Source organism: Anarhichas minor, unplaced genomic scaffold (genome assembly GCF_050575085.1).
Source record: "Anarhichas minor isolate MPS153535 unplaced genomic scaffold, ASM5057508v1 ptg000002l, whole genome shotgun sequence".
Lineage (NCBI taxonomy): Eukaryota > Metazoa > Chordata > Actinopteri > Perciformes > Anarhichadidae > Anarhichas > Anarhichas minor.
The window spans coordinates 5,990,400-6,013,087 of record NW_027466448.1 but is presented as its reverse complement, the minus strand read 5'-3'; the positions used below and the strand labels follow the sequence as shown (position 1 = coordinate 6,013,087).

The window sequence follows — 22,688 nt, the reverse complement described above, 5'->3', positions numbered from 1 at the left end:
GATAATTATCTGCTAGTTTTGTCGCTACCAGCGACCATGTAACCAACATACAAATAGATATGTAATCTATTGTTAAAATACAAATATTGGTTTTACACAAAAATGTAGCTGCACTCTCTTTACGAAAACGTTTTTAGGGAGAGACGCATATTATAATACTCAAAATAATATTCAAAGAAAGAGGGAAAGAGGAGGGGAAGCACATCGAGGCAGTCGCAACAGGACAGAAGGTCTGGTGGTTTGGCCTCATGGCCCCAAGGCGTCTGCTGGCTCTTTGAGTGAACATCACAATATCTGATGCTGTCAGTTCTGGGCCAGACCGAAGTGTGAGCACTCTATTCTTCTGGCATTGAGCTGTCAGTTTCTCACTCAATCAAGCAATCGTTCTCCCAACTCTCCCTGCTTTCTGCTGTCCTTCCTCTCCGCTGTCTCGCCACCGTATGACAGCAGCAGACAGAGGCAGGTATCCGTTTCAACACAGGCTAAAATGACAATTGACTGACATAGCCATCACATAGATTTGTTTTACAGCGAGGGACTCGCACTCACAACCACTTGTTTTGAGAGTATTGTCTTTTTCATCGTAATCATTTCTTGTTCTCAGAATCAAACAAGTTGGCAGCGTTTTTTAGTAATACTCTACAGCGTGTAAAGGCTATTCCTCAGCAGCCTTGGTAAAGTTCCTTAGAGTTTCATTTTTTACCGTGCTTTTACTCAAAGGGTTCCTGTTAAAGCTTCAACATAAGTCATTCGTAGACTGGTTATGTTGATATTTGTAAAGAACATATCGGCCTTGACAATGCTTGCAGACTCTGGCGCTGACAACAACATGTTTACAACCCAAATGGAGGCATTTCTTTCACTGAAACACCTTGTGGCCCTTCATTGTCCTTGTACTTTTCATAAGCTTAATGCACAGCCTTCTAAATAAGTGTTTGTTTGCTTTTGTTGGGTCTGTTTTCCTTCTTCAAACTCCTACTCAAACACTGGTCATTGTTTTTCAAATAGCTTTCAGTGACCAAAATAATTCATTGTTAGTATGATGGTCTTCTCTACGGTATAGCTATTGAATGCATTTGTGACTGCAACCTCATAGTGATACTTAACACGTTGGAACTGTTCAACAACCCTGCTGATTCAACTGGAAATGATTGTGCACTTTGGTGTCTTTTTTGTTTCCTTTCTGAAGATGCTGCTGCGTAATATGTATCACAATGACCCAAAGCATCACAGCTGGAGTGCAATGTGCCGAGCTTTCTGCTGAGCTAGAGTACAGTGACAATCTATTTTAATGTAATTTAAATGCCTGTGATTAGACTGACTACGCTGCAAACCTTTGTTCACTCGAGATCGCCAATGCAGAGAACATCTCAAAGCTTTATATTTTGATGATCCTTTTTCAAGACACTTGCCTGACACGTTTACTCTTATGTCAGTTAAAAAAGTAGCTTCTCTATAATTCATTTACCTCCTTAATATACTGCATTCAAAAGAAAATAATCCAATACCTGGGGGGTTGTTGTTTTAGTTCACATAGGCAGTTTAATTGTTTGATTGTTGCAGTACAATTAATCTTTTTTGCTGTATTTTGTCATTACAATATGTTCTGCTCCCCTGACATGCCTGGTGGCCTTTATCTGACGTCATTTGATTTGCACCGTGTCATCAAAATGATCACACACACACTTCAGTCACTTTTGCGAGGATTTTATTTGTGCAGCTGGCTTTTTGTCAAACTACACTTTAGTCTTTGCTTGGCTCTTTTTGATTCGTATCTTTTTGAGGGATTTTTCCAGCTGGAGCCGAACTGTGATTGAAAAGCATTGGAAGGGTAGCATTCAGTAGAAATGAAGTGCCTCATTGGAGATCACTGTCGCTGTCTCCCTGCAGCCACGGGCTCGACGGTTTGACAAATCTGGTAGTTGTGCTGCTAGTGTTTTGTCATCCTACATTTGCAAAAATGGGGACATTTGAGGAAGGACACATGGAACCTGCACACACACACACACAGAGAGTAATATACTATATGTTCACACTATCAGGGCAAAGATGATTGATATAATTTAAACCATTTCAGAAAGAACTTCCACAGCCCTGTAGAAAAAGATAAATAATGTGATTCATGGAATTATTAACATCTAACACTAGACAGTTTGCCTCCAGAAAAGAGTCACGCCAGTGGTTTGATCAGACCCCTGAGATGTGCTGAAGCAGCTCTTAAACAAAGCCCCCACCCCACAGCTATGACAGATCACAGAGAAAAAGCAATTTTATCCGCTCAATTCAGCCTCTACGCCAGAAAAAAAAAATCCATGGTGCACAATGTATGATGCAATATATATAAGAAGTTTTGTTGTAAAAAAAAAAAAGAAAAAAAAAAAAAGAATTATAGGTGAGATATAATTGCATTTCTTTTTCATCAGTACTGGGAATAATATAATGCAGTGGGAATTTGAATATGGAGTTCAGAGGGAAAAAAAAGGCAGTCAGTCATATTTTGTGTCGCACTGTGGAGGATTTTTCAAAGGAGTGGACATGTTTGAGTTCACTGGGAGGACAGGTAGTATTTTACCAAAATGAGATGCAATAAAGGCTGGCAGTTCAGAGCCTTTCATATGCCAAGTTACAGAACATAATCATCTATTCCCTTGGATCTGGTTGTCCATAGGGCAACACAGAGTGGAAACTAGGCACGTTTCATTGACTATCTGGACATTATGTTAAATACGGCAGTAAGCCAACACTAAATGCTCAAAATAAATGAATAGAAAACATTTCATTTTTCACAATCATTTCTTAAAATTGAGCATATAACTGTGGGCATTTAATATCTCTGCACTCTCACAATGTGAGGGGAGGTCTACTATCCTTATCTCTGTCCTGATAGATATGCATGAAGATCACGGTGCACCCTACACGGTTGAAATTACTTCCTTATAATTAGGCAGTCACTGGTGATGTATGACCACCAGTGTGCTGGGTCATTGAGCATTCGAGTCAACTGTGGCTCCTGTGGAATCAGAGGCTACATAAATGAATTCATTTTCACCATTCCCCGGGAACAGGCACCCATAATGCCTCTGCGGGTGAGGGCATTTGAAATGATTACATTAAAGTCCAAACCAGTTACCTTTCAAATTCCTCCCAGCTTTAATTCTTTTTCCACCTTTTGGTTTTTATGATGTACTGTTAATGTACCACGAACACAAGATCAGTGCTAATTCAAATTTCTAGTAGCTTGCAGGTTAAGAGATTGACATGAAGCTTCTAGAGTTAAGAATAATGTATACAATATATTATTTATATAGTAATATAACAATAATATGTCATTTAAATAAAGTTATTTGCTTAGGGAACCAATTGTTCTTCTGCTTTATTAATAAAGCTTCTTGATATCCTTACAGATCAGTATGTATCATGTAAATTCTACCTGCGCATTACATAAAAAAAAGCTGAAGTGGTGTGCCAAGTCTCTGGCTTAACACAAATACATATTTCTCCTCTTTCCTTAAGTCGCCTTCCTTTTTATTCATCAGTCTAGATTGAAGATATCAGCCATAGAAATGTCTGCCTTCTCTCCAATATAATGGGACGAAATGGAACTTGGCTTGTGATGCTCAAAGCAACAAAAAAAAAGTCTCTTTCCAGAAATCCTGACCTGGTTACTCAAGATAATCCACAGACCTCGTTGTGAGCAGTTTTGTGTAGGAACTGGGGTTGAAAGAAAATAGTCCCGACGTGGAATTATTGTGCGCACACATGGTCTGAGACAGTTCTCAATTTGATCACAGAGAACAAGCAAATTCAAGTCAGTAAATATTGATGAATCCTATTTTTGTTAAAGGCTTTTAATGTTGAAAGCACACTGTAAGAAGTGATCAGTGGCGCCAGGATTGGAGGATTGCAAATTGTATTCTATTTTCTTTCCCATGCTGGTTATTTGAGTAATGCTTTTTTAAATTTGTATTATTTGTGGTATTGCTAAGACCATGTCAGTGCTGAGTTTAATCTTCCTGCTGCAGGAAACATGTGGTGTACCAACTGACCCAGACTTAAAGTGATGATGTGCCTCAAGTCTAAAACACATGGCCGCGGCGCAGCGGCAGCATGTCCTATGGCACTTATCATTTGATGTATTGTCACATGCAAATAGAACAGTGTTCTGTTTCAGACCATGGTGCATGTATTGCCACCAGTAAAACAATACTTCAGCTATCTGTTTCCTCATATAACAGTGGTGTCTCTCAGACTTGGTATCTTACAATGTCAATGTCAGCTTTCATGAAAATAAGGGACTTCTTTCCTTGAACAAGGACTGGAAGAAGACTGGGTGTGTTAGTCCACTGTTGAAAGCAGTGGAGGAGGTGACTTAAACTTTACTTTACTTAGCTAATGAAGCAATGTGGCTTTGTGCCGCGCCCATCACTTCAGACAATGCCCAAGTCCTACTCTGCCCTGTCAGTGAAAGACTTTCAAATAATGTGTTCATTTAAATTACTGGGCATTTAACCAACATGGCATCGTAGCCTTGAAGACATAGCCGTCTTTGGCTCTTTTTTGCAGCTGCGGCCTGCCAAGAGAAAATGCACAGCACTGTTCCCAAGTTCACACCACATTGAAGAGGCTGTTAATCTGCAACAACTAAACAACATCCAGGGCCTTCAGCTTTTCCCTCAAGCTCTGCTCCTACCCCAGTGAATGCTGCCAAGGGGAGCGGCCCTGAGCTCAATCCACTGATGAATCTCTTGCCTTCCGTCCAGAGGGCTCATTTATTAGTTTTGAGGGGGTTCCCCAGTGTTCTCCATACCCTTTCTGACAACTGAGGTCTTCTGAAAGTCAACCTCGTATGAACTCATTCCACACAAACTTTCTCTGCTGCAACTGATAGAAAAAAAAAGACAACCTTTGTAAAGGGTTCCACAACAATTGATGATACATTTGTACAACAAACAGAATGAATATATGTCTCTGGTCATCACTGATCACCACCTTTTTCCAACAACCTGAATGTATTTCCCCTGGTACCTGAGCTAGCAGATGTGTTCAATATAAGCCTAAACCCTATACTGCATGCTTGCTATATTGGCGAACACATAATGTATGGCATCATCCCAGCCATCCATTGGATATAGGATAGGATACTTTGTAGAGATGAACAGTTTAGATGGTGACTGCCTTCATGGTAAGTCTGTAATAGCTACTGAATATAGCGCCAATGCTCTCCATGTTCAGGTCCATGTTTTAGACTGGTTTATTTTTTTCTGTCATTTCCGCCAATGCCACTACTCTGACCCCCTCGCATGGTGTTCATTATAGATAATCCACAACCATCACATGTGTTCGATAACAACGCACCAAGAGAGAGGATATTCCTCCCAGTTATACTCCTCCAGGCGTCCCGGTCACTAATGTGGCCATTTATGTTTTCTAGTACCACTATACATTTAAAAGAGGAATCCTTGTCTGGTGGCTTACTGGCAAATTACTTCTACGCTCGCATAGAAAACAGCAGTTAGCGTTCTCCCTTTTTACAACATGCGGTCACATTGGGGTGACCCTCTCATCCGCTGGGACTCTCTAAATGTGCCTAGTTGCAGGAGTGGGCTTTGATGTCCCTGTTCCGGATGTAGTTCCTTCTGGTTCGGGCTGGAAGTCATTGGGGTCTGTTTGAAAGACAATGTGTCCTCACACCTGAAACTGTTTTACCTTGCATGGCCCTGAAAACGCTAGCATTGGGGTAACATTAAAACTTGCCTTACAGCTACAACAAATAATAACTGTCAAGAGAACACATTATGACTTATTTACTATTTCCAGGTTTCTTCTTTGGGTCCTGTATAGCTCAGCCTGGTTAATTCCACACTGCCTTCACTACCCCCGTTAACAATATGTGGAGGTATATAGTGGCAGAAACTATGTTAACGTCTGAGAATACATCTGCATACTGCTGTATGGTACTGTACTGCATTTAGACTCTCCTACTGATACTCTTGCCTGGAAGATGAAAGGGTATGTTGACTACTTTCACATCACATAAACAATTTAGTCTACACCTTTTCCACTTGTCCATTAAATCAATGAATGCCCCGCTTCACCACATTACTAATTGTGCTTAACCAGAGCCATTAGTGTCATAGCATACTGGTGGGGATGATGCTGTGGATGTAATTAGAAAACGAGTAAAACAGTGTTTCATAATTGTGTCCTCATAACTTCATGTCTGCTGTACAGCTCAGTCGTCAGCTTCTTGAATAGCCAGTGTTCATCCTTTAAATTCCTTTGGAAATTCAAATTATATTTATTTTAGTTAATTTTTTTAAGTAAAAACGAAGGTGACTCTTTTAATCGATGATCTGTAGTATACAGTTTTAGAATGGTTTAGGAGTTACCATCATATATGAATCACGTTTACCTGTTCATGTTTTTTACAGTTGTCTCTGCCTGTATTTTCCCCTTGCTCAGAGCATGGATTTTAACTCTTCAGTACACTTGAGGCAAGTATAAGAAGTGCAATTTCCTTTAATTAGGCCATAAGGAGGACAGGAGCCTTGTTACTGACCTCTATATTCACTATAATCTTCTACAGCGAGTGACGCCATATGTGAATGCAGTAGGTCAAGGTGTTCTTTATGTCTTCTGCCCTGGCTCTGGCTCTCACTTAGAGGGGAGAGAATGGTACAAGCAGCTCTTCACGGAAGCTTCCTGGCGTGGTTCCCGCACGTTCTCATTCATAGCCGTTCTGTTCCCAGATTTTTGCAGGGTACTAAACACATGGTCAGGTGCTGTGTTGCTGCTTCAAGGACTGTACCACTGTCATGGTGGCTTGGGTCCAGGCTTTGGTTGTGAGTGTAGCACAGAAATGATCGCTTCCTGATTCATTGTCTTTGCCTTTTTAACGAATGATGTCATACAACAGTAATTCATTTGGAATCCATAGAATTTGTACCCTTAGTTTACATTCTTAAAGTGGTTATTTTGGGATACTTTGGGCGGCTGTATATTCTCCTCCGCACGGGGGATGTAGGCATGGCACGTAGATGTAGGCATGTATGTCGAAGTCGCTTCTTATTGCCCAAGAGAGCTGCTGTACTTGTAACACCCCATGCAGGCTATGGTTGTTCCTGTAACTGTTTGATTTGTAGCAGCTACGTTATACCACAGCAGTAGCATAAGCAGTTTAGAATCGCTGTGGCTGTTACGTTTCTTGCCTATAGGTGGCACAGGTTGAACCCAGGCGGCAACCTCCGGTTTTGACGAGTGAAGCCAATGCAGAAGTGTCTTAAAAGTTGCATTCTCTCTACTGGCCATCAGGGGGCGACTTATCTGGTTGCAAACAATGAGTCGGATTGTATAGAAGTCTACAAGAAAATGACCCTACTTGTTACTAGAATTATTACCTCAGTAAACGTGGTAAACATGAGTTTATGGTCTATATCGCTATTTCTTTCAATTCAGCATGATGTTCATTTAGTAAATTATGGTCCCATTTTGAGTAAAATAGACCATAAAGTAGAGTATGCTTTAGGGCGGGCTTACTTCGATTGACAAGTCGCTGCTGCTACAAGAGTCATATACGGCGTCTCTACGTCATTCCTCTGCATTCCAAATAAGGTAACTTACCGTTCACTGGTTGCAAAAAGCCAAGATGGCGACGGCCAAAATCGCCGAACTTGAGGCTTCAAAACGGCAGTCCACACACCAAGGGGTGACGTCAGGATGACTACCTCCACTTCTTATATACAGTGTATGTTCAGAAGTCAAGATCTTAAACTGCCACTGTGGCTCTGCTGTTATTATAGGTAAGGGCTTAGCAATAGATATGCTGTGAATTTCCCATTTAGCACCTTTGAACAGTTCTCTTTCACAGACGTGAATGTGTACAGACATACTGATGTGCACCACATACAAAACAGGGCCGTCCCTTTTTCACATACACGGCACGTGCACGCTTGAAAAGACAAACCATTGTAATAGAGCACTTGTTCGGCCGGCCAAGAGTCATGACCAAAGCAAATTAGTTCTCTTCAGACTTCCAGTGGCTGTGCAAGTGAAAAAAGGGAGAATGCTATTAATAGAGACAAAACTCAAGTAGAAGAGGCTGCATCCTCCCATTTTTTTTTTTTTTCCCCCTTTCTTTCCTTCTGCCCATTCATCCACCATCTCTGTCTGTTCTGTTGCCTGGGTAACAGTTACCGATGGAGACCAGGAGTTCGGGGAACAAAAGGAAAGTGTGGTCCAGAAGGGAGATTATTGAATCTCTGTGTTCATGCATGCACTTTTGACTGCTTGTCTGTATGCATGCATGCGTGGGTAGAGCATAATTGGTTGCATAACTGTGGAAAGAGGATAGTTTTATAAAATAATTTAACTGTGTTGCCTAAGATTTTTACATATCCACTTAAAACATGGCGTACTGTACATGTAATTACACTATTATTACTACACTCTGAGTGTGGGTGGGTGGATTCAAATTAAAGTCTGCCCAATTATTGTATTGTTCAGGGAAAATTCAAATGAAAGAATTTCTTGCTAAAACTGTAGATGCGAAGACCATTAAACGGAACATTTAGTAATATGGTCTCTATAGAAATATCTATGCAACCCCTGGGGACTTTAAAAACATCTGCAAACGGCAAACTCCATTCCTGTAACTAACAGAAAACACCATCTCACATTTGAAAACAATTACAATAAGCCTGACCCAGATCTGAATTTGACCGTACTGCATAAATCAACATTTAAAGTGTTATACAATGAACGCGTTTCTATATTGTGACAGTCAATTCAAACCATTCAGGACTGTTAATCATAAATAAAGCATATGTCTGTTTACTTTGTATCGTGGTAGATTAGGAACAAGTACCGACTATTTTGCACTTTGCATCACTATATTCAGCATCATATCTTTTTTTCTAAAATGTATTCCCATATTTCTTATTTTACATACTATTTGTCCGGGCTTTTCACAGAGTCATTCCATGGCTCTCTCTTGTGCAATACGGAGTTGAAACTATGCAAATGTTATTCACTCAGACATTAAGTTTCGATTGCTGGCAAATCAGTATGTTCAGTTGAGATGCTTCTTTGTATGTTGATCACTTCACAGATATTTACTGCTGGGAATTAGACCATCTTCACTGCATATCTCATTAACCTCTATGAACCCTAAAGATAGCGCCACTAAGCTCTGCCATATGAACTGCCGTAAGCTGGCAGACCAATGGCTTTTTTTTTCCCCGCATCTCTTCATCTGCTTCTTTGTCTCACTATTGATTCATCCCAATTCTGACTGTTCTTTTAATGTGCTGCTTAAGATCCCTCCTCTCAGGACTAACGACAGCAGATGTGTTTTGCTAGCAGCTATCGATGACTCAAGTACCAAGTGTCGGAACACTCTACTGAATAACATGAAATATGTGGGCTGCCAGTGGAGTGAGGAGACACTGCAGTTAAATGAGGAGCATGCGAATGACCAAGGATAGGGGGGTTCAGCGGGAGAGCAGGAGGGGACAGTTTTTGATTGCATCTGGCACGAATGGACAAAGACTATGCTCCCCTTCAGCTGCTGGCGCTCGCTGACAGGTCTACTCTCACAAGCTGTTGTGGTAACACTTGGCCGACAGCTGCAGATACAAATAAAGGCCTCACTTCAAGCTAAACGACAGGGAATATAACAAGGACTGAGGCCCCAGCTGCCTCTGATAGTGGTTCGCACAAGCGCACACTAACACATAGAAACACCTATAATCACCCGTAGCACCATTGCGCTCGCAAGCTTTAAAGGCAAGGATATTTCTTTCTCTAACAGAGAGCAAAGTCATTAATTTTCACTTTTCAGCAAAAATAACAGTCTGAGTAGTCCTCGTAAGCCGTTTTAAATATGCCCCTCCAAGCTAGATAGGAAAGCAAAATGACTGCGTATGTGTGTCCACCGTTATTTTCCAACATGCTGCTCTTTCAAAGTATGCACCATTGTCCACACTCTGATGCCTGTATCTTCACAAAAGCAAAAATCCATTCCGTGCCCCTTTCAGTCCTCAGCCCTTTTTTTTTTCGCAATCAAAGTCACCCCAAGGGCCTCATTGTCCATGCCCTCTTATTGCCTTGTTATCAACAGCTGTAGCAAGGCTGTATTGGCCCCTTGTGACACCACTGCAAATATTGGCATTACCTTTCTAATCACATGTCTCTCTCTGAAATGTCACCGAGGCGGGCTAGTGTGCTTACAGTTGGCTTACACTGCCTCGGTGTGAAGATATCATTTATCTCTTATGAAAGCAAATGGGAGAAGCTGTAGTTTGGTGTCGGTGGGTGGGGTGCTGTTAGGCTGTGGGGGGGGGGGCATTGCAGTCTCCTTTTTTCGAGCAGTACTAATTTGCCACAGTAATGAGCAAGCAGTGGTGCATGGTCATCAGGCAATTATATTCGGTTACCATGCAAACAGTGAGCATCATGGGATGTAATTATACTGAGAAATATACCCAGGCTCTATTACAATAGTGGGAAACAAACAAACAAAAGCCATTATCTAATGCAGACCCATTTCTTCAACATGTATGTGGTTTTAAAATGCTAAATGTTTGTTCCTTGGGTTGCAGCTGATGCATTCAGTTATCTATATTTTATGTTTTACACACACACACACAGTTATCTAATTTTATTATTTCAATGTTTTCCCCACTATTCATGAATTGTAATTACATCAAATAAAAGTCATAGACAGATTTTGTATGTATGGAATGTGCCAAAAATACTAACGGCCACCATATTTATAAATATAGAATTTTCTGAAAAGCCTAATTTACCTTGAACCGTACGCATCGGTACAACAAACAAACTGGGGGAACTGAAACCAAAGATAAGTTTTCGTTCACAGGGACGGCCAAAACAAATTAATGTCTGATTATACTTTGAAATGCCCATTGGGTGGTATAATGGGTAATGTTTAACTGAATGCCCCCCATAGATTTGAGTAAATACTGATGTTCTCTATCAGGCTTGCTTCCCATGGTTAACAAGAGATAATGCAGAGGTCCCCTTGTTCTTCCACTTTGGGGAAAAAAAACACTTTTATTGCTTTCTTGCTTTCAAAACGTTCACAGACTGTATAACAGCAATGTTTCAATTAAGTCACACTGCCCAATTCTGGAGGATAACATTTCTTTTTTTTAATAACAAATACAAACAATTTTTGGTCAGGAAAGGTTTCTGTTATATTCCTGACTAAAATAATTCGATGCAGTTACAACTATAGTCAATGTAACACTGGCAACCAGCTAGCAAACCAAAAATGTGTTTGTTACATGTTATAATATACAGACAACGGCAAGCTTCTGAAGTTTGCACTCACACTGATTTTGTACAATGTATTACACCGTATACCCACACTCATGACATTTACAGTGCCTTTTTGGATGTTTGGCATTGCCAGATGGCCTGTAAAGACAGGCTTTTAAATCAGTTCCTTTAAAAATATATAAAAAAGGCATTGCATGACGAACTCCCCTAACAGAACTGAGATGTCATTTATCTCTAATCTACAGATGCAGACTTCATCCTTCATCCGATTTATTGTTAGTCTGGCTGGGGGAGGAAAGTGGTGGGTGTAGGGCATGGGCTAAAGCTAGACAAATCCTGGGAGGGAGGTATTGGGTGGGCAGCTGCACCACACCAGCAAATCAACCCTAATTCTCTGTTATAATTCACACGGCCAGGGCTCAAGACAGCATTATCTGCCCTCAAATCTTTTTCCCTGTGTGGGATAGAGCATCGTGGCATGTAACACGGGAGGATAGAGAGGTGGAGTAATGAAGGGACGGGACTCAAGGCGATGGGAAAAGGGGATGGGGAGTGGATGATGGAAACATGTATTAGTTCCCATAGCGAGGGGAACAAAATGGAAAGGTCGACCTAGTGCTTTCCAGTTAAGCTGTGGGAGATTTTCATTTAGTTTTCAATCACAGTGTAATCAGATTTTATGATTAGGTACGGGCTTTTCGTCAGTGTAATTTCTCTAGTGATTTGCATAGCCAGGGCTGTGGACTTTTTCAAAAGATGTCCAGTCATTTCAGAATAGATTAGAAAACATCAAAAAAAACTTTACAATCGAGATTTAAGATACATTTTTGCATAGGCCTTTTGAAGACAAGTCTCTTTTCCATATTCAAGAGCACATAGAGTAGCAGTATTGAAGAGGGGGTGACAAATGATCCCGGTTTAGTGTGTTTGTAGATATTGTTGTACATCAAAACCGCCACTAAGACTCACAGAGTAAAAGAGAGATAGTTATGAAGCAAATATCAGCTTCGCTACTAATAACAGTCCGTATTGTGTCTCTGAGACGAGATGTTATTTCTCTGTGTGCCCAGGTAATGGACAGGCATGGTTTCTCCAAGGTGAATTAGCCGAGAAGAAGCATTAACCAGGGAGCCAAGTCCTGTCAGTCCCGCTGCGACTTCTAGTTGGACATCGAGAATCGAGAGCAGATGCTAGGGCACATGCCACTTCAACTTCCTGCTGGGAGAGAGAGAGAGATGGGAGAAACCGACACAACAACGCTGAGAGGGGGGGGCGGGCGGGGGGGGGGGGGGGGGGGGGCAGTGTAACAAAGAGTGGGTGGCTGACAAATAAAAGATGGTGACAGAAAAAAAAAAAGTTGCAGAGAGGTGGTAGAGGATGTTGTTGCTGCCTGACACGCGGTGGCATGAACACAGAGACGGGGCGTTAAGGGTGTGTTTGTTTGTATATATGTGGGCAGCCCGTGTACATGTGACTGCGTGTATTTCGCTGTGCTAGCTTGCACGAGTATCCGATTGTTCTCGGGCATGTCATCTGTGGCTTTTTGTGGTAACACGTGCACGTCATCTGCTATTTTTGTGTCCGTTTGACTTTCTGAATCCAGCATGTGACTATTTCACAGTAGGATTTGCTTTGAACAATACCCTAAAGATTGCTATAGTCCAATCTCCCCCTTGGAACAGGAAGGAGATGGATACCAGGGTTTAGTGAGCCGCTGCCTCCACTCTGCACAGATGGTGGCTTAACCAAAGAGCATGTGTTGGATGTGTTTGCTCTGAGTCTTGTTGTATTGTCGATGCAGAAAGACGCTTAATAGGATCATAAGAGAAGCCAGTTGTGCCAAAGTACATATAAAAGTCGATGTAATTGATCATCAAACTTCCTGGCTGTTGAAGAGTTTGACGGGGTTTGAGGGTTTGATTAAATAAATGCTTTAATCAATAAACTATATACAATTTGTGTGTTTACATCTTTAGAACCACTTTCCGCTCAGGCCTACGTATTGTTCACTGTTTCTGAAACGTGTAACAAGAAGGAAGAGAAGAAAGAAACGATAGAAAAGTAGCACCATGTTACAACAAGATTGTGATACTGTGGTCAATAACAGAAACATCAGTGCTTCACACAAATATATTTAGGTTCATTTTTTGACATTATTTATTTTAGATACTCTTCAGTGATAACCCCAATGTTATGTTTCATCACAATTACATAGTTTATGTGCATTAAAACAATAAGTTTCCTTCCTATATGGGTAACTAACTGATTACACACTATTTCATCTTATTGGTGAATAACCAGAAACACGATGAAGCAGTTATCACATCTTTTTTAACACAGAATGATGATATTTACAATCAGTGTCGCTTCCTTTGACTTACTGCCGCTCACTTCTGTTTTGAATATAAAATGTGGCAAAGCATCTGCCTAGACATATGCTGTTTTCTATGAATGTGCCAAAGAGAGGTGACACATCTGAGAGATCCACGGTGACAGTGCTATTTCTGTCCTCAACAGAAGCAATGCCATCCGAATTAGAGTCACACTGCAGAGATTAGACACAACAGCAGAAATTATGCAGAAAGAATGCCAGAGCCAAACAACTAAACACACTCGAGATGTTGCTACAGCTTTGCCAGATGTTGCAAAAGTAAATGTTGACCATATCACATGCAAGACAAACCCGGCTTTAGCTCGAAGAAAAGTAATTTAAAAGTGAATATCATGTTGTTCTCCGGTTTTGAAGGAATAGTTTGAATTATTTTAAGTGAGGTTGTACGAGGTACTGAACTGAATGTGACATTGATCGATACCGGTTTTGTTAATGCAGCCTGGTGGGTTTGAAGAGAGCATAGGTAGGTTTCACCCTCAGTTCCTCGTCGGAATGGGCTGTCTGACGGAAAGATAAAGCTGTGAAAATATTCTATATATAACGTACTCTTCAACAAATGTGTATATATATCTATATATTTATATATAGATATATATATATATATTCTTTTAGGTGGCTAAAATATGTTTTGCTGCAGCCGTGCTCACGTGTTGATACTCTTGTCTGCGTCTCCGACCGTCATCTTCTGTAGGTAATACACTGGCTATGGATAAGTACCTCATACAGCCCCATTTATAATCCAATCTATCCCTTGAAGAAAAAACAAAAACAAACGCCTTAATTCAATACTGATCAGGAAACTACACTTGAAAGTTCGGAGTAAGTAAACACCCTGTATCCTCTAAGAGTCTTTGAATCTTAACTACCAACAACTTTCCTAACCTTTCCAGAGATTGTGGTTAGTTAATTCTCCTCTCATTTAAACATATAAACTGTGTTTCTAAAACAGCCTGGAAAAAAAAGTAACGTTTTTTTGTAGCCATGTTAATTACGTTGTTGTCTAAGCCAAGCATCTGAACAAATCCTGTTCATTGCCTTCACACAGTGGTGGATATTTTAGTCAAATGTGTTTTGAATGGGAAGAGGATGTGCTCATATTTGCTAATGTGTGGTACTGATTTATGTTTCTCACCCAGCCAAAGGAGATTTAGTTTTGTATGCAGAGCTTTATGCTTGCAGGTACATTCTCAGGGTTGTGTACTCAACCCATATCATTTAGAATTTCACAGGTATTGTATGCACCAACCAAAAAGCACAAACTTGCCTTTGTCCTTCTCTGTCCCTCATTTGAAGATGACTGTCATGGCTGAACCAAGGTGATAGCTTAATCGGAGGAATTTGCAGCCATTATGTCTGTTGAAATTAAATGTTAGGGAAAGTGTTGAATAGTTCAGTGCCGGTGCCATATTCTACATTTAATCTGTAAAAGACTGAGGATAAAAAAAATAAAAATAAGTGAGAAGGGATGAAACCATTGCAAGTGAGCCTGGCAGGGGAGAAAAGAGACAACATGATCCAGAGTGGAGAGGAAAACAGGAGACTGGGTGGATAGGGAGTGAAATGTAAAGAGCAAGAAAATGAAATTTACAAGAGAAGGCTAGTGGGAGAAGGGAACAGATAGGAGAACAAAAGACAAAAAGGAAAGAATAACACGCAAATATGGGAAATGGGAGCATTATTGGGGAAAAAAGAAAGCACGGTAAGGAAAATAATCACGGACTGAAGTAAACCTATAACACAGAAAAGAGTTGAATTATGGGGTTTTCCAGCCAATGTCCTCCCCGTGAAGTCACTTGGGACTAAAGCAGCAGGGATTTGTAGGGTCTGAAGATGAACAGAAAACCCATTTTCCCTCATGGCTACATCTGCCAGTGTGAATTTATATGGTTGTTGTACTGAAGAGTGGAAGACGGATGTGATCAAACATGAAGGGAAATGGAGACAGACAGACGCGCCGTAATCGAGACGGAGAGAGAACAAAAAGCGAGAACGGTGGGAAGTGCGGAGGAAAACATTGTGAGATGATACAGGAAAGGGAATTTGAGAGCATCTTAAGGGCACTGATGCGACAGAGTCAAATTAACAGAGATGGGGAAAAAACAAAAAGTGACATGTGGTGTATATATAGTTTTTTAGTAAGAGTGCTTGAACTTTGTCAAGCTGTTATATTCTGTCTGTATTGTAATGGTACTTGCGTCTCAGTATTACTATTTAAATATGAGGAGGGTGATTAAGGTTTAAATGTCTATGTCCTACCAGTGCATGGTGTGATTGTAAAAGGTGTCGGTATTCAAAGTTTCCATGACAAATGGACAATTCCTTCTCCGCATTCCACTGACAATCACCTGACGTGTTACAGCAGTGTTGAGATGAACACATGCATCACCGAGCTACAGGACATATATCTGTCTTGCGTTTTAAACGGATAATAGCTATATTTGCAACAAAGATTTTAACTTTTTTTTTTTTTTTTGTCATTGCAGTTTCTTTGAGTGGCGCTGCAGAGCCTTACAATGTCACTCCATTATGACTCTGCTGCTGGAATGAAGCATAAGCCTTCATGAGTTTTTTTGCCATTTTTCAGGGTGACTTAATGTAGAAGTTCACACGAAGGGGAGTCTGCGGGACTGCATTTCTGCAAAGCTGCCATCCTATTGGAGATTAATGAACAAGTTTGTCCGCGGTGCTAGTCCTCCCTGGGCTGCCTCCCCTCTCAGCGTAGTTTGATTTATGGACGCCCAGCTGTGCATGAGTTATAATTTCAAAGGGGTTTGTTTTTCCCACATGAAGATGGAATTTTAAATGTTGTGATGAATGATCTCTTGTGGATTTTATTCATTATTCTGTCTCGATTTAGTGTGTTGGGTCCGCGTTTGCACACGTGTTCCCTGCGTTCTCGCTCCTGTGGCTGACGTTTGTGCACATGGGCATCTGTGTGTACATTTGTGAATGTCCCCACACCTTTAAATATATGCTTGCAAAAGTGCTGAACCTGCATTTTCTCTCTGACATCACGCATATATATATATATATCGCCTTTAGGTTGCGTTGGCTTGCTGAGTCAAAAACTCACCTATAGGATGTCATTGGGCGAAAAATAATCTACAAATAAGTCACGCCCTCCCCCTTTTTCCTCCCATTTTGTCTGTACATATGGATTTACTTTCATCATCCAGCATGTTAGGGTGTTTGATGTTTCTGTGATTGTGAGATATTGAATGAACCGTGGAGTCATGTGATGCTCCTTGGTGAATTTACAAGGCCACAGCAAGAGGACATAAGGACCATAGGAAGAAAGGGAGGCTCACATCCCTGGTGCGTTGGTGTGTGTGACACTCAGAAGAGAGGAGTCCAGATGCAGCGCTGCAACACAGACAATGATTTCTGCCACATATCTTTGTCTATGTGCTGTAGAAACTATATAGATAGAGAATGGATACAATAACATGAATTCCAACTAGTGGCCATGAGAGTACATTTATCATTTGTGAATCTTATGGTCTCAAATTATGGTTGAAAAGTGCTTATTCAATTCTGTGGGGATTTCTTTACGTCGTAGTTTTTGATTTTGTGGTTGGAGTTGGGCTGCATTTTAATATAAGGTATTACTTAACTCCTGTACATGTAAATATATGTATGTGAATGTCTACAGGTGACTACTGTATGTCTGCAAAAGTGCACAATGTGCTAGCAAAGTGGTGATTTTGTGCTGTACAGAAATTTGAATTAGTGCATGTCCGTATCCTTCCTTCCTTCTAATTAGCTGCTAATGTCATCATTGCTACGGGGGGTGCCCCGTGTTTGATTGTTTGTCCTAAATAATGACCAGAATAACTTGTGATCCTCACCAGCAGTCTTCTGATGGGGCTTGACAAAATAACATAGACATGTACTGATAAATTGCATTTGAAGCAACTAACTCATCATGCACCCTCCTGCTAAAAATGGGATATGTTATGACAAGGGGGTGTGTGTGGAGGGAGCGACGAGAGGCAAAGATACTGTGTGATGTGAAAGGGACCGGTGCATCCTGGTGCTCTGGAAACGACTGTAAATTGGCTCACTCACAGTCACGGTCAATGTGTCAAAATGAGTAAAAATTCTAAAATAAATTGAATTGAAATTTAAAATATACATATATATACAGATATTTATTGTGTGTTGAAAACCTGCGGCCCCCTAAATTTAGTTGTAGGTGTTGCACGCAGTGTTGGACTTTGAAAACGCTTTACGAAGACGAGTCTACGAGGTTGACATCATTTTAAAGACTTGTTTTCCTTTTTTATGTATGAAATAATTGGCTGTATATTGACCAGTGCACGTCTGTAGCTGAGGCACAAATCAGTCTCCTGTTAGCTACCTCATGTTGTTTTGAGAGCTCACTCATTGAAGTGGTGATTGCCAGACGTCATTCAATAGGTGGCAAATGGTGCTAATTGCCATCCAGCCCATTGTAAGTGAAAGTGGAGCAGCAATTTTCATTAGAGGTGTACTAAATGTGTCTTTTGTTGCGTAGTACATAGAATATCAGCATTACCAGTTAAGTGTGCAGATCAGAGTTGTCGTCCTTGTGTGCTTCCCTCACATTCTCTTTCTTTCTTTTCTCTTGCTTTCATCCAGGGAGGCCTCATTGCCCTCCTCCTCCTAATCCTCCTCTTCACCCTCGTCCTGTACACCCGTCACCGATGGTGCAAGCGCCGACGCATCCCCCAGAAGAGTGCCAGCACCGAGGCCACCCACGAGATCCACTACATTCCCTCCGTTCTGCTTGGACCCCAGGGCCGTGACAGCTACCGGGGCTCCCGGAGCACGCACCAGCACGGGAGCTCGGTCATTGGCTTGCCCATTCGGGAAACCCCCATCCTTGATGATTACGACTGTGATGAGGACGACCCGGGTGGACACTCGCTTAACTCCACGCCCAACCAGCTCCACACCAAGCTGAGCGATGGGAAGGCCCAGGAGGACTATGGAGGGCACGCAGACATCATGTGCAAGGAAAACGAGATTAAGCATCATTTTGAAAAACGAGGTAGGTTAAATACCTTTCCCTCGAAAAACAATTAAGTATGATGGAAACAATAGCTGTGTGCATAATGGAGATTGATTATGTGATTGCTTTGAGATTAACGGGCACGATGATGGTTTTGTCGCTATCATTCAACTAAGAGCAGCATACACTAAAATAACTTGAGTTGTCACAGACAATCTGTTGTGCTCAGTGGTAGTCCTGAGAGCATGATTTTGTACATCCGTGGAGAAGCTCAGTGCCAGCTCCCCAGATGGCCGAGCCTGGACAGTTCACTTTGGCTCTGGCCGGCCCGACCATGTTCTCGATAGGACAGCATGTCCTGGTTACATTTAGTCAAAATTCAGCAGGTTTGTATGACTCACGCCATCACATCATGCTGGTAGTGATAAGAATTCTGTATTCCTCGAGTATCGACTGTATTTCTCCTTCTGAAACCACATCAACAGCGAACCCACACCCGCTCAGCTAACATAGCCACCGGCTCCGTGTGTGTGTCATACAGTTTCATGTAATTTAATGCAACGTCTAAAGGTCAAGTGACAGAGGCCATCGGTCTGGTCGATTTAGATGCCGAGGTGTGTCAGTAGGTGGCCCGTTGACCCTTGCTAAACATAGTCAGGGGTCCGTAGTTCAAGCGAGGGCACACATCCTATTCAGCCATTAGTAACAATACTGGAGGTGATGCTTCAAAAAAGTATGCTGTAGAGATCCCAAACGACGTCTCTAAACATTGTAATCTCAGGCTATGTAGCATTTGTTCACATCATATCCGTTTGAACTTGGGGTGCTCCTCTGCAGAGCACAACTTTAATAATTGAAGGTTGCTGACTGAGTTGGAGGGTGCCGTGGTTATTCATGTATTACTGAATTATGCATGGGAGAAGTTTGTGGAAATGCCCTCTCGCTCCCATAGTATTCATCACCTAACATAACCGGATTCACACAAGCTTTTTTTTTTACGTCTGACTTGGGTGCTTCCTTTCTGAAAATAGGCTAAAAAGGATAACCACAAAATATTGTATTTTGGCACAATGCTGATCCGTGTTTGAGATACTGAAAGAAAGTAGTGACTTATAGCTCAACAACCGAGAAAGATGATTATGTTTGTAGTTTAACATTATTGACAATATTTGGATGGAGGATAACAACATGTAAAATAAATTTAAAAAAAGTGTAACTTTTTTTTAATTATTACTATTATTTTCATTTTCAAACAACCCTTAAGTTAACATAGCCATAGTCCCTGAAAATGATTCAAAAAAAATGTAATTTGCATTTCAACCACGATAAAACCTTAAGGCTTGAATATCGTATGTTCAGCCCTTATTTAAAAATGAAACAGAAAATGATGCTACAAGGTGAAGGGGATAGAGGTTAATTTCTGCTCTGTTCCCAAGTGTAAAGCCGGAATGTTGGGATAGCCACTGGGAAAAGAGAAGTGAGGCAGAGGTTAGAGAAGTCAAGGCTCATGCAATATGAGCCTGTCTCCTGGGCTAATCACCAAATGATGCCATTATTACAAGAGAACAAAAAGGTGACAGTTATCCCCGAATGGCTCTGAGAAGAGAACCAAGCAAACTGGTTGTAAGCACTAAGACAAAATGTACTTTTATTCATTTTGAGACACAGAATTTAACCGAGAGAGACGCCGTGTGTAACATAAGAATCCAGGGTCAGATTATATGTTATGTGGGCAATATAAAGTGCATTACATCACACTAGGACACTTACTGTGTATAAATGTGGCAAGTTTTGTGACAAATCAGATTATGATGATTTTTAAAAAAAAACTCAAATACAGCTCTTGAAAAAAAATTCCAAAAGATAATCACACAAACCATTTAATTTGATGCCTCTTCCTTCCCATCTGTACCTCTTGCATAAAGCGGCGACATTTGAATACAGGGCCGATTAACTCCTGTCCCACCTGTTCTACGCTGCTCAGCATCCGAAAAGTCTCCAAATACCAGTCATCCTTTATCTGTCTGTCCTTGCTGACAGATAACCCCTTTCAACTGAACTCAATTGTATTATCCCCAGGGATTATGGCTATGCCTCACAGGGTTGCGCATGGCATTGGCTTTTGTGAAAACAGACAACCAAACAAATGAGGCCTGTCAATTTCATTATTCAGCAATTCCCATGGCTTTGGGAATGCATTTGGGCAGCGTGGAAAGTGTAAATCAGGTGCAGAAAAAACCTTAGCGGCACGCTGAATATCATGTTCTGTGATGAGAGCTCAGGGACCGCTTATCAGCGTCAGACTGCCATCGTCACGGATACCTCTCGCTCTCAGCTTACAGTGCACAGCAGTAAGCTGCGTCTTCTGCCGCCAACCTACACGTGAAGCAAATTATACATATCATGTGCGTGGAGTCCTACTTACAAGCAATGTTTCCTATTGGACTTTAGCACAAAGTAATTGACATTGGCAGGCTGCCCTATTAGCAGGTACCTTGGTAGCATTAGGTTCGAAATATTGCCCAGAAAGTACTTTTGCTTTTCACTTAAACACCAACTCTTCCCCCATCGTCTTGTCGGTCAACTTTCCTTACTCTCATCACCTGGTGACTGAGATCTGACTCGTGCTACTCTGTAGTACGACTCTGCTGCTGTACGGAGAAAACACTTTTAGTTTATAATTGTTGCGTTCGCCGTCTGACTAAAGTTTGATAGCATGCCTAGTATTTTAGAAAACTAGAGTAATGTATTTGTGTATGCCCGAATATGACACTGCACCTCTCACAGCAACTGTTGGCACATTGTTGTTCTTGCGTTGCCTCTCCTATGGGTGTGGCAACATTATAGGTAAGAAAAAGAGTAAACACTGAATATGCAGAGAATATAACATAGAGAGGACCGGTAGTATTTTATTTCCTTCTGTACTGCCACTGTAAAAACATTTTATAGAGAGATTCTTTATGTCCTTGCAGACTCTGATAAATGTATCCTTAATGTTAGCTTAATAAACTGAGAATATAGTAATTACCTCCAGAGATCATGCTCCCGTTTTCAGATAGTACAAATGTCATTTCTGGTTTGTACACTCACAAATATTGGGGTCATATTGCTATTATAGTGTTTTGCGAGCCACAACCACCACCGCAAATAACAAAATACTCCATCGTGAGCAATGATCAAGTAAAGCATTTGGTCACATGGCCCACTTACTAGTCAACTTCCGTTATTTATTTCCTTCAATAAAATCCTGGAAACAGAGTTCGATGGATATTTGCCGAAGGCAATTCTTCACTGAAAATTCATGATGTTGAGCTTTTACATGCATATTTGTACAACGTTTGGTTCATATGCTCTAGAGTCTCCAGGATCTCCTAGATGAGCTGTACAAATTTGATTTATACAACTGTACATAGTTTAGAACTGCACGGAATTCTCACTTCACTGAAAACTGATTTTGACACAAAAATGTAAGAAATGTAACCGTGTCTCTTGTCCCAGAAATCACAGACCAAATCACAGCGGCGGGGACCAGATCTAAGGGCAGATGGTGATATACAACTAATGCTGCTATTGCCTTATTCTAGATAGACAACGCATCCTCTCTGTGGGGTTAAATGGCCCCAGGCCTCAAACTCAACATGTCTGTCTGGAGGGAAAAAAAAGAGAGACTTTGTTGTAGTTCATCACTGTCGACTGTAAAAGCACACATCACCTCATTCTTTCATTGGGGGCTGGCTGCACCATGTGAATGGTTTATATATTGGGTATTAATAGCTAATTTCATGTTTTTGTTAAGTCTGTGGGTTTATAAACTGTGTGTTAATGTAATGTTTAAAAGTGTGAAGTACTGAGCTGAAACATCTTGATTCTAAAAATAGTATTGTTTCACTGCGAAGCCAAATACAATAGTGCATAGAACAGTTGCACAACTACTTAAAACGTGATTGGCCCAGCACACCACAGCTCTGCCAACACTGTGATAAGGGTGTCTTGGCTGGGGCCATT

General features: G+C 41.1%; 1 protein-coding gene across 1 annotated transcript in view; it reads left to right on the top strand.

Annotated features, from left to right (window-relative positions):
* Positions 1-22,688, top strand: part of astn2 (astrotactin 2) — a 214,188-nt gene that overhangs the window by 41,900 nt on the left and 149,600 nt on the right. Inside the window, exon 3 of the mRNA XM_076086837.1 lies at positions 18,311-18,722. Coding sequence (XP_075942952.1) covers positions 18,311-18,722 — 412 coding nt within the window. The remainder of the gene's footprint in view (positions 1-18,310; positions 18,723-22,688) is intronic.